Source organism: Melanostigma gelatinosum (genome assembly GCF_949748355.1).
Source record: "Melanostigma gelatinosum genome assembly, chromosome: 9".
Lineage (NCBI taxonomy): Eukaryota > Metazoa > Chordata > Actinopteri > Perciformes > Zoarcidae > Melanostigma > Melanostigma gelatinosum.
The window spans coordinates 1,044,764-1,058,468 of NC_136642.1; the positions used below are offsets into that span (position 1 = coordinate 1,044,764).

At 45.7% G+C, this 13,705-nt stretch overlaps 1 protein-coding gene across 1 annotated transcript; it reads right to left on the reverse strand.

Moving 5' to 3' along the window:
* Positions 1 to 9,198: 9,198 nt before the first annotated feature.
* LOC306782436 (uncharacterized protein) lies at positions 9,199 to 11,246 on the reverse strand. Its single transcript, XM_079275787.1, has 2 exons — positions 10,373 to 11,246; positions 9,199 to 10,224 (listed from the first exon to the last, which is right to left on the reverse strand). The coding sequence occupies exons 1-2, from the start codon at positions 11,141 to 11,143 to the stop codon at positions 10,213 to 10,215; spliced, it is 783 nt and encodes a 260-aa protein (XP_079131913.1). The 5' UTR covers positions 11,144 to 11,246; the 3' UTR covers positions 9,199 to 10,212.
* Positions 11,247 to 13,705: the final 2,459 nt, after the last annotated feature.

Below are 13,705 nucleotides of genomic sequence, written 5' to 3' on the forward strand. Positions count from 1 at the left end.
GTTAGGATCTGGACTCGTTATGATCTGGACTCGTTAGGATCTGGACTCGTTAGGATCTGGACTCGTTAGGGTCTGGACTCGTTAGGGTCTGGACTCGTTAGGATCTGGACTCGTTAGGGTCTGGACTCGTTAGGATCTGGACTCGTTAGGGTCTGGACTCGTTTGGATCTGGACTCGTTAGGGTCTGGACTCGTTAGGATCTGGACTCGTTAGGATCTGGACTCGTTAGGGTCTGGACTCGTTAGGATCTGGACTCGTTAGGGTCTGGACTCGTTAGGATCTGGACTCGTTAGGACCTCGACTCGTTATGGTCTGGACTCGTTATGGTCTGGACTCGTTAGGATCTGGACTCGTTATGATCTGGACTCGTTAGGATCTGGACTCGTTAGGGTCTGGACTCGTTAGGATCTGGACTCGTTAGGGTCTGGACTCGTTAGGGTCTGGACTCGTTAGGATCTGGACTCGTTATGATCTGGACTCGTTAGGATCTGGACTCGTTATGATCTGGACTCGTTAGGGTCTGGACTCGTTAGGGTCTGGACTCGTTAGGATCTGGACTCGTTAGGGTCTGGACTCGTTAGGATCTGGACTCGTTAGGGTCTGGACTCGTTAGGATCTGGACTCGTTAGGACCTCGACTCGTTATGGTCTGGACTCGTTATGGTCTGGACTCGTTAGGATCTGGACTCGTTATGATCTGGACTCGTTAGGATCTGGACTCGTTAGGGTCTGGACTCGTTAGGATCTGGACTCGTTAGGGTCTGGACTCGTTAGGGTCTGGACTCGTTAGGATCTGGACTCGTTATGATCTGGACTCGTTAGGATCTGGACTCGTTAGGATCTGGACTCGTTAGGGTCTGGACTCGTTAGGGTCTGGACTCGTTAGGATCTGGACTCGTTAGGGTCTGGACTCGTTAGGATCTGGACTCGTTAGGGTCTGGACTCGTTTGGATCTGGACTCGTTAGGGTCTGGACTCGTTAGGATCTGGACTCGTTAGGAATATGATTATGCTAAACTGCGGTAGCGTATAAAAACGTTCGATGTAAATTCACGGGAATAAACTGTAAATTATTTTAGTTTTTTTTCTGTATTTACCAAAAAATAAGAACTTTAATTTAATTTAATAATTAACTATAATATTTAATTATTAAATGTAACTCAGTTGTGCATCACTTTAAAAAAGTTACTCTGATGTCATGAGTGTCAAAATAATAATTCTTTGAACCGACATCAGCTGATCATAAAAACCCAAATATAAATGTTTCCGAGTTTGAACCCTTTACATGTTAGTTTACATGATGATGATGGTTGTTAATGAAAACATACAACATGTATGACCCACATCACTGAACCGATGGAGAGAGCCGAGGTTCTAAAGATCGACATTAAAGCGTCAGCAGAAGAAAAGCTCCTCGTGATGCACAAGAGTTAACGTTAGCTTCCCCTTCAAAATAAAAGACTTCCTCCTATCAGACCCGTCACAGAGCACTTTTTAACCAACATGATATCAGACCTCGCGTTGCTAACAAATGTTAGCCGCCACAGCTTCACCTCCACTTCCTGTCTGTCCGTCTCACTTCCTTTGTCCTCTTAACTTTACTGTGAAGGATCCTGAGAGACGTCTTCAGTTCCTCTGAGTGTGTTTTTATAAAGATGCTGATGTTTGCCTAAAAAAGAGGGTTTTAAATGTCCGACATGTTTAAAGTTGTCCTCCTTTAAAATCATCAGCTGACATTGAACAGTGCATCCTGGAGCTTTTATTGTGAAGGAGTCGATGATGATGACGAGTGACTGTAGATTTGTACAGATGAAGATGTTTGCTGGTCCTCAGAGCTTCGTGTGTGTGAGCGCCCCCTGCTGTACAGACCTGGATGCTAACCTCGTTGTTAGGTTGTTAACAATAAATGGACGTGAAAATAAAAACAAGTGTTGTCTGTTTGAAGTTATGAATAATATTTGATATGCTGTTTATGTACTGCTCATTTACATCAACAAATACATTCATATTTGTGTTGTTATATTTATTTCTGACATAAAAGTACATGTACACAACTACTGTACAGGAGGACAGGAGTACGCTCCACTAGAGAACATGAGAAGAGATCATCTTGTCGACAGTGCTACAAGCTCACTGAGAAGGACACGCGACTCTGCTGCTCCTTTAAAAAAGAAGTTGGTAAAACAAAGGAAACAAAGGAGGTTCTCTCCGTGGTATCACCCTGAAACCCGCAAATTAAAGCAAACTGCGAAAACTTGAAAGAACATGGCGTTCCACTAACTTGGAAGAATCTCGGTTCCTCTGGCGAGACGGTCTGAAGACGTATAAGAAGGCCCTCCGTAATGCCAGAGCAGCTTATTACTCATCGTTAATAGAGAACAATAAGAACAACCACAGGTTCCTCTTCAGCACTGTAGCCAGGCTGACAGAGTCACAGCTCTGTTGTGCCGAGTATCCCTATAGACCTCAGTAGCAATGACTTCATCAACTTCTTTAATGATAAGATTATGATTATTAGAGAGAACATTAATAATCTCCTGCCCTCGACCGATCTTTCCACAAATAGAGTAACCTTAGAAACAGCTGTAAACGCTGATATATGTTTAGATGGCTTTACTCCCATTGACCTTGACAAACTGACTTCAACAATGTCTACGTCTAAACCTTCCACCTGTCTCTTAGACCCGATACCGACTAGGCTGCTTAAAGAAGTGCTGCCATTAATGAGCACAACTTTATTAGATATCATCAACCTGTCTTTAGTAACAGGTCATGTACCACAGTCCTTTAAAGTATCTGTGATTAAAGCTCTTCTTAAGAAGCCCACTCTGGATCCAGAGGTGTAGAACTATAGACCGATCTCTAACATTACCTCATCTCTAAGATCCTTGAGAAAGCAGTTGCAAATCAGTTGTGTGACTTTCTGTGTAACAATAGTTCATTTGAGGATTTTCAGTCAGGATTTAGAAAGCATCATAGCACAGAGACAGCTCTGGTAAAAATAACTAATGACCTTCTAATCGCATCAGACAAAGGACTCGTCTCTGTTCTAGTCCTGTTAGACCTTAGTGCTGCGTTCCACACTATAGACCACTACATCCTGTTGCAGAGACTGGAACATTATATTGGCATCAAAGGAACCGCACTGAACTGGTTTGGATCCTATTTATCGGATCGATCTCAGTTTGTTTATGTAAACGATGAAGCCTCGATGAAGACCAACGTCAGTTATGGAGTTCCACAAGGTTCTGTGCTTGGACCAATCTTGTTCACCTTATATCTGCTTCCTTTAGGCAATATTATCAGAAAACACTCTATAACCGTTCATTGTTATGCAGATGACACTCAATTATATATATCGATCAAACCAGACGAAACCAACCAGCTCGCTAAACTGCAAGCGTGTCTTAAGGACATAAAAACCTGGATGACCTGCAACTTCCTGATGTTAAACTCAGACAAAACTGAAGTTATTCTGCGAGGCCCAGAACACCTCCGACATCAGTTATCTAATGATATAGTTTCTCTAGATGGCGTTGCGCTGGCATCCAGCAGCACCGTCAAGAATCTTGGAGTTTCCTTTGATCAGGATTTGTCTTTCAACTCTCAGATAAAACTTATTTCTAGGACTGCCTTTTTTCACCTACGTAATATTTCAAACATCAGGCACATCCTGTCTCAAAGCGATGCAGAGAAATGAGTTCATGCATTTGTTACCTCTAGACTAGATTACTGCAATTCCTTATTTTCAGGCTGCTCTAATAAGTCTCTTAAATCTCTCCAGCTGATCCAGAATGCTGCAGCTCGTGTACTAACAAGAACTAAGAGGAGAGATCATATTACTGCTGTATCAGCTTCTCTGCACTGGCTCCCTGTGACATCTAGAACAGAATTTAAAATCCTTTTACTGACCTACAAAGCCCGAACTGGTCAGCACCATCATATCTTAAAGAGCTGATAGTACCATACTGCCCTACTAGAGAGCTGAGATCCAGTGATTCAGGGTTACTTGTGCTTCCTAGAGTCTTAAGAAGTAGGACGGGAGCCAGAGCCTTCAGTTATCAAGCTCCTCTTCTGTGGAACCAGCTTCCCGTTTCAGTCCGGGGGGCCGACACACTCACCACATGTAAGAGTAGCTTCAGACTTTCCTCTTTGATGGTGCTGATAGTTAGGGCTGGCTCTGGCTTGCCTTGGACCGGCCCATGGACAAACTGGTACAAGCAAAAACTACAGAGGGACTTCCTACACTGAGCACCTCTCTCCTCCTCTTCTTCACCTCCGTCTGTCTGCATTGATGTCCCATTAATGCTCATTACTAACTTTACTTCTTCCCTGGAGTATTTGTGCTTCCTCGCCTCACAGGATGACCGCAGTTTCATCTGGACCCTGGTTCTTCAACCAGCCATGGCCCTGCTGACACCTACTACGATCTTCATGATTAACATTATTAATCATATTACCGACACCATTAATGCACAGTACTGATTATTAATCATATTACTGACACCATTAATGCACAGTACTGATTATTAATCCTATTACCGATACCATTAATGCACAGTACTGATTCTGTCTCTTCCCCGGAGTCCTTGTCTCTCCTCACAGGTTTCCATGGAGCATGGTTTCATCTGGACCCTGGTCCTTCCTCCTACCATGGCCCTGCTGACTCCAACTGCTGATATCACTTTTATTATTACTCACATTACTATTTCATACTACCGATACCATTAATGCACATTATTGACCTGCTTCTTCACCAGAGTCTCTGTGCTTTCTCGCCTCACAGGTTCCTGTGTATCCGGGTTTACCTGGACCAGGTGTTGCCTCCTGTCGTGGTTGTGTCATACATTGAATGTGCTGTAATTACATTGAATGTACTGTAATTACATTGAATGTGCTGTAATTACATTGAATGTGCTGTAATTACATTGAATGTACTGTAATTACATTGAATGTACTGTAATTACATTGAATGTGCTGTAATTACATTGAATGTACTGTAATTACATTGAATGTGCTGTAATTACATTGAATGTACTGTAATTACATTGAATGTACTGTAATTACATTGAATGTGCTGTAATTACATTGAATGTGCTGTAATTACATTGAATGTGCTGTAATTACATTGAATGTACTGTAATTACATTGAATGTGCTGTAATTACATTGAATGTACTGTAATTACATTGAATGTACTGTAATTACATTGAATGTGCTGTAATTACATTGAATGTGCTGTAATTACATTGAATGTGCTGTAATTACATTGAATGTGCTGTAATTACATTGAATGTGCTGTAATTACATTGAATGTGCTGTAATTACATTGAATGTGTTGTAATTACATTGAATGTGCTGTAATTACATTGAATGTGCTGTAATTACATTGAATGTGCTGTAATTACATTGAATGTGTTGTAATTCACTATCCTGTTCTACACATGACATCATTGCACGTCTGTCCATCCTGGGAGAGGGATCCTCCTCTATTGCTCTCCCACAGGTTTCTTCCTCTTTCCTCCCGTTAAAGGGGTTTTTGGGGAGTTCTTCCTGTTGTGATGTGAGGGTCCCGGGACAAGAGGATGTCAAACGTGTACATGTTGTAAAGCCCTCTGAGGCTAATTTGTAATTTGTGATTTTGGGCTGTACAAAATAAATTGAATTGAATTGAATCAATAAAATCAGTGAAGAAGAAGAAGAGGATCAGGAAGTGACGTCAGACACACCCTCACCAGTCCAGCTGATGAGTTGATTGATGGACAGACTGACGTCATGTTTGTGGATTTAAATGATGACAGTTTGTGAATCCGTTTACGTGTCACGGCCCACGAGCCGGCTCTGAACCGGGACACGAGTGAGTTATGAAGCATAATCCGAGGTGGACCTCGGTGTGGCGCTGGAGCACAAGACGGGGTGGCAGGAAGGCGGAGCTCTAGTGGGAGCGCACCGGGCCGGTGCCTCCACCACCTCGGATACCTGCTGGCTCAAAGGAACACAGACACGGAAGCAACACGGAACCTCACACTACGTTACAATGTGACGTCACTTCAGCACGTGTTTGATTGGTCGGAAGCTTCAGGTGAGCTGTGGCCTGCTGTTAGTTCATGATGGAGACAACAGCAGTACTAATAATTATAATAATAATATAATTAATAATAAGTAATAATAAGTAATAATTGATGTCTCAGGGAGACATCAATTATTGTTTCAATGTTTGTTTTAAATCTCCTTTACTTTTTACGACTGAATTTTATTTCTTACACTGTTTCTTTAATTGTTTTTAAATCTCCTTTTCTTTTGCCTTATGTTTTGATGCTTTTAATGGTTTTATGTGAAGCACTTTGAATTACCTTGTTGTTGAAATGTGCTGTACTAATAAACTTGCCTTGCCTTACTCCGATAATTACTGCAGTAAAAGTACTTTTACTGTTACTGAGTGGTAGTAGTAACAGGGCCAGTACAGCATCAGGTATATATATATATCTGTATATATATATATATATATATATATATATATATATATATATATATATATATATATATATATATATATTTCTATATATATATATATCTGTATATATATATATATATATATATATATATATATATATATATATATATATATATATATATATATATATATATCTGTATATATATATATATACAGATATACACACATATATATATATATATATATATCTGTATATATATATATATATATATATCTGTATATATATATATATATATACAGATATATATATATATATATATATATCTGTATATATATATATATATATATATATATATATATCTGTATATATATATATATATATATATATATATATATATATATATATATCTGTATATATATATATATATATATATATCTGTATATATATATATATATATATATATATACAGATATATATATATATATATATATCTGTATATATATATATATATATATATATCTGTATATATATATATATATATATATATCTGTATATATATATATATATATATATATATATCTGTATATATATATATATATATATATACAGATATATATATATATATATATATCTGTATATATATATATATATATATATATATATATCTGTATATTGTGACAGCCCCCGGGGTGGACAGGGGGTTTCACGACAACACTGACCAATAAACACAACCAGTCGGCAGATAAACGGTTCAAGTGAGGTTTTTACTGAAGGTAGAGAGTGGAAAGAGGTAGGATAGACACTCAAGAACACAATGTCCGCTTTCCAGAGGGAGGGTCGGTGTCCAATTCCACGGGTCGGTGCACAACGGGTATTCCTCAGACGGTCCAGGGCGCGGGCAGGAGCAGGGTAGTCGTACAGGCAGGGGTCGTGAGCCGGGCGGGTAGTCAGACGTTCCAGGGTGATCCAGGGGTAAGGCAGTCTTCTCCAAGGGTTTCGCTGATTAGGCTACTTCTTCTTCTTCCTCTTCTACTCCTACTCTCTCCCGGTTTCCTGTTTCCTGGGCCCTTTTGTAGTCCCCTCCTCCTCCTCTGATAGGGTGTGGTCGCTCCCTCGTCTCTCCTCCTCAGGTGTTGCTTGTTGGGCTGATGGTGGTTTGGCGCTCTTTTCCATTCCCTGACATGGGGGCTCCGCCTCCATGTCAGGCAATATCGTCCCTCTATCACTACCCCTCTGGGGTTGCCCCTCCGGCTGCCACATACCCCCCCCCTTAAATCCGACCTGGGGGGAGGACTGCTCCAGGAACCTAGGGCGTCCCGTCTTGACAGGGCGTCCGCGTTTCCATGAGCGGCCCCGGATCTGTGGACAACAGAGAAAGCATACGGCTGAAGGGATAAAAACCAGCGGGTGACCCTGGCGTTATTGTCTTTCGTTCTGGACATCCATACCAGGGGGGCGTGGTCCGTGACCAGGGTAAAGTGCCGTCCCAGCAGATAGTATTTCAATTCCCCCAGCGCCCATTTGATGGCCAAACATTCCTTCTCGACCGTGGCGTATCTTGTTTCTCTAGGTAATAGTTTTCTGCTTACGTATGTGATTGGGTGCTCCTCTCCATCCCTCAGCTGGGACAGGACGGCACCCACCCCGGTCTCGGAGGCATCCGTCTGTACCACCAACGGTTGGGTAAAGTCCGGGGTCACCAGCACTGGTTCGGAACAAAGGGCTTCCTTCAGCTTCTCGAAGGCGTCCTCGGTCTCTGCCGTCCAGACGATCCGATCTGGCAGCCGGTTTTTGGTTAGGTCCGTCAGGGGCGCTGCAAGGGCAGAGAACTGGGGAACAAAACGTCGGTAGTAGCTAGCTAGCCCAATGAATGCTCGTACCTGTTTCTTTGTGCGGGGGCGGGGCCACTCCCGGATCGCCTCGACTTTCCCTACCTGGGGCTTGACGCAGCCGCGGCCGATGGTGTACCCCAGGTAGTCAGCTTCCCGGAGGCCGAGGCGACATTTCTTGGGGTTGGCTGTCAGCCCCGCCCCTCGCAGAGCTTTCAGGACTGCTTCCAGTCTTTGGAGGTGAGCCCCCCATTCCTCCCCGTGTACGACGATGTCGTCCAGATAGGCTGCCGCGTATTCTCGATGGGGACGAAGTACCTGGTCCATCAGTCTCTGGTACGTGGGGGGGGCTCCGTGGAGACCGAACGGCAGCCTCTTATAGTGGTACAGGCCCATGGGAGTAGTGAAGGCCGTTTTTTCCCTGTCTTCGGGGGCCACTGCCACTTGCCAGTAGCCTTTAGTCAAGTCGAGGGTGGTTATGTATCTGGCCCTCCCGATGCGCTCTATCATTTCGTCCACCCTGGGCATCGGGTAGGCATCAAATTTTGAGATGGCGTTGAGCTGTCTAAAATCATTGCAGAATCTGACTGAGCCATCTGGTTTCGGAACCAACACTATAGGGCTGCACCACTCGCTAGTCGAGGGTTCGATGATGTCTGCCTCCAGCATACTCTGTACCTCTCTCTCTATCGCCCCCCGGCGGGCTTCGGGGATGCGGTACGGCCTTAGTTTTACCTTCTTCCCGGGCTCGGTGATTACCCGGTGTTGCACCAGTGTGGTGTATCCGGGGTCCGGGGAGAACACGTCTCGGAACCGATCCACCATTTCCCGGACGTCCTGCTTCTGCCGGGGGGTCAACTCTTCTCCCACGGGTACCTCGACTGGCTCCGTTTTTCCTGGGGGTGTAGAGAGAGAGAAACAGAGCATGGCATCCCTACTCACCCATTTCTTGAGAAGGTTAACATGATAAATCTTCGTCGGGTGCCTTCGACCTGGTTGCCTGACTCGGTAGTTTACCGGCCCCAATCTTTCCATAACTTCATAAGGTCCCCTCCATCGGGCTAAAAACTTACATTCCGCCGTGGGCACCAGGACCAACACCCGATCCCCTGGGTTAAACACTCGGGGTTGTGTTCCCCGGTTGTACACGCGGGCTTGGGCCGCCTGTGCCTCGGCCATGTGTTCTCGGACTATGGGCCAGAGTGATGCCATCCTCACCCTCATCTCCTCGACGTGGTCCACCATGGTGCGGTAGGGGGAGGGTTGGTGTTCCCAGGCTTCCTTGGCCAGGTCGAGTAGTCCCCGGGGTCGTCGACCGTACAGGAGCTCGAAGGGCGAGAATCCTGTAGACGCCTGGGGCACCTCTCTGATGGAGAACATAAGGAATGGCAGCAGTTGGTCCCAATTCTTACCGTCCTGGTCCATGGTCTTTTTCAGCATTTTTTTCAGTGTCTGGTTGAATCTCTCTACTAGGCCGTCCGTTTGGGGGTGATACACCGACGTCCTCAGTTGTGTCACCTTCAGCATGCCACACAGGTCCTTCATGATCCTAGACATGAACGGGGTCCCTTGGTCGGTGAGAATCTCCTCCGGTATTCCGACCCTGGAAAACAACATCACAAGCTCCCTTGCTATGCCCTTGGTGGCCATGGAGCGTAGGGGGATGGCTTCGGGATACCGGGTGGCGTAATCAACAATAACCAGGATGTACCTGTGTCCCCTGTTGGTCTTGGGTAGGGGCCCCACTAGGTCCATCCCGATCCTGCTGAAGGGGACGGTGATGATCGGCAGGGGCACCAGCGGGTTTCTGTGATGGGGTTGTGGGGCCACTTGTTGACATTCGGGGCAGCTCCGGCAGTAATCTTCTACGGCCTTTTTTATTCCGGGCCAGTGGAACCTGGCCCTCACCCTTTCCAGGGTTTTCTCCACTCCTAGATGGGCACCTAGGAGATGGGAGTGGGCTAACTGTAGGACAGAGGGTATAAAAGGACGTGGCACCAGTAACAACCTGAGGGGGGCCCCGTCCCTCATTACTACCTGGTATAGGAGCCCGTTATATATGGAGAAATGTGTGGGAGGGAGGTCTCTTACCCCGTCCAGTGGTCGTCCGTCTACGGCGGCCACCTGCCGAAGGGCGTTGGCTAGGTTGGGGTCCTCCAACTGGGCCGTCCCAAACCTCCCTGTGAGGGGCCCGGGTAAGATGGGCTCCTCCGGGTCCTGGGGAAACAGCCCGGCCAGCTCCTCTTCGTCGAGGGAGGGGGTATCTGCTTCCTCGGGGATGGGCGGCGCCTCTCCTTCGGGCTCACTGGGGCTGGAGGGTCCGTCGTTCTCGATGGCTGTGGCATAGACGTCATCGGGGTTGGGTTGGGTGGCCTCCACCAACGCCCGGGCCACGGCACTGGCGACTCCTTCCGATAGGGGAGAGGTGGAGATCTCCTCCCCCAGCCCACAGATGGCTTTCTTTTTGTACTTTCGGGGAGGGGTCGTACCTTGTTTCACCACCAGGCTGCGCCAAAGCTCCTGGAACACGGGCAGGTCTCGGCCGACGAGCACCTCTACGGGGAGTCCTTCCACGACTCCTGCAGTGCCGATGTATCTACCCCTCGTCGTGTAGATCTCTAGGGCGGTGGTGGGGTATTCGCGGGTCTCCCCATGGATGCACGTGACCGCTCGGGTGCCTGTTAGGAGCGGGTACTGAGCATACGTGGGTCTCACCAATGTAATGGCGCTCCCGGAGTCCACCATCGCTGAGGCGTCGCGGCCGTTGACTTTGACAGGGGTGAGGGGCATGTGGTCCTCGTGAGTGGCCCAGCATCCTGTAATCAAGCCGCATGGGCGACTCCCCTCACTGGCCGTGGGCATGGGTGCGTCCTGGCGGTGAGGGCATTCCCAGGCGATGTGCCCGATCTCGCCGCAGTTGTAGCACCTCCTCTCTTCCTGTCCAAACGCCGGCCGACGTCGGGGAAAGCCTGGGGGGAAGGAGGGAGACACATATTTATTTTCCTCAGTTTTAATGTTTTCTTTGCGGGTGGGCCCCTCTAATTTCTGGTTTCTTCCCCCACGCACTAAAGCTTGTGCTGCTTGGTAACCCTCCATTATTTCCACCAGGTCCTCGATGTTGCGGGGGTTTCTCTGGCCTGCCAATTTTTTTGCCTCATACGGGAGTGATCTGATGTATTTGTCCATGACCACGCGATCGGTGGGCGACACCTCTGTTGGCTCTGCGTGTAGCCAGGCCGTCGTAATCCTTTTGATCTCATGCATCTGGGCTCGCGGAGAAAGTGAGGCGTCATATGACCATTCATGAAATCGTTGGGCCTTTAAGAACAGCGTGACCCCGCATCGCTGTAACGCTTCCGCTTTCAAAACCCGGAAGTCAACTTTTCCAGCGCGCTCTAAGTCCTGATACGTTACTTGCGTTTCATTGATCAAAAAGGGGGCTATTAACTCGGCCCAGTGCTCTTCTGGCCATTTTTCGCGGAGTGCCGTTGTCTGGAATATTTGAAAAAAAACTTCAACATCGTCAGCTGCCGTTTGTTTGAGCATGAAGCGCGCTGGATTGGCTTTCTCCACGGTATGTTGCTCCTGTTGGTTTTGTAACATGCCCTTGATTTCGCTTTGCATGGCATCCGCGCGTTCTGTTTGCAATTCCATATATTTCTCCATTTGTATTTGCTGTTGGTATTGTTGTTGCTGCTGGGATTGGAGGATTTGCATTTGTACTTGCATGGCTTGTTCGTGGCGCTTTTGGGTTTCTTGGTTGCTAGCGATTAGCCCCGCTAGCAGCTCTTGAAATGGCACCGGGGTGGCCATGCTTACTGGGTCGGTTGGTCTATCGGTCAGCGTTGCCAGAACCGGGTCATGCCCACATTCTCCACCAAGTTGTGACAGCCCCCGGGGTGGACAGGGGGTTTCACGACAACACTGACCAATAAACACAACCAGTCGGCAGATAAACGGTTCAAGTGAGGTTTTTACTGAAGGTAGAGAGTGGAAAGAGGTAGGATAGACACTCAAGAACACAATGTCCGCTTTCCAGAGGGAGGGTCGGTGTCCAATTCCACGGGTCGGTGCACAACGGGTATTCCTCAGACGGTCCAGGGCGCGGGCAGGAGCAGGGTAGTCGTACAGGCAGGGGTCGTGAGCCGGGCGGGTAGTCAGACGTTCCAGGGTGATCCAGGGGTAAGGCAGTCTTCTCCAAGGGTTTCGCTGATTAGGCTACTTCTTCTTCTTCCTCTTCTACTCCTACTCTCTCCCGGTTTCCTGTTTCCTGGGCCCTTTTGTAGTCCCCTCCTCCTCCTCTGATAGGGTGTGGTCGCTCCCTCGTCTCTCCTCCTCAGGTGTTGCTTGTTGGGCTGATGGTGGTTTGGCGCTCTTTTCCATTCCCTGACATGGGGGCTCCGCCTCCATGTCAGGCAATATCGTCCCTCTATCACTACCCCTCTGGGGTTGCCCCTCCGGCTGCCACAATATATATATATATATATATATATATATATATATATATATCTGTATATATATATATATATATATACAGATATATATATATATATATATCTGTATATATATATATATATATATCTGTATATATATATACAGATATATATATATATATATATATCTGTATATATATATATATATATATATATATATATATATATATATATATATATATATATATTAGTGCTGGGCAACGATTAATCGCATGGATTTTTTGTGATTAATCTCATTGTTATGGTAAAGTTCAACAATGAATTATAAAGTAGTGTGTTGCGCACTTTTATTTTAAAGTACTGCTCTATGAACAAAAGGGCAATAATATTTGGTTCACGAGATGCAGGCAGCATGTTTCATACTTAATGTGAATATAATTCATACTTTGTTTGCATCTTATTCTGAAAACCGGATGTTTGTCTTAAGAAACCTAAATTGTGGGTAAAGTGACTTTATTCTTTGATTGCTGGGTCACCATCATCACCTCTGAGTTACAGCATCATAGTGATGAAGAGTAGAGCTGCATTCACCGGTTCACCTCCTCGCCTGTTCACCGGTTCACCTGTTCACCTCCTCACCTGTGGGCGGGGCCCACTTTGCTTTCAACACAAATAAAGAAAATATCAGTCATTAAAATACATAAACATGAACTCAAATGCGGCTCCTACAGACGTTATTAATATTTTGTGATGCAATAAATGTTTGCAGGAGTCCAACATGAGGGCGGCGACCCCCACAGGGGCCACGAGACGATCACATGATCAAACATTTATGATTCATAAGATTCATTTAGTTATTTTTTAGAAATATGTTTCTGAGTAAATTCACATTTTCTCTTTACAGTGTGGTATTAGTACTTTACACTGTGGTATTATTACTTTACAGTGTGGTATTAGTACTTTACAGTGTGGTATTATTACTTTACAGTGT

Excerpts from the sequence above, each read along its gene's own strand:
- LOC306782436 (XM_079275787.1), bottom strand. The coding sequence starts at position 11,143 with ATGCCCACGGCCAGTGAGGGGAGTCGCCCATGCGGCTTGATTACAGGA.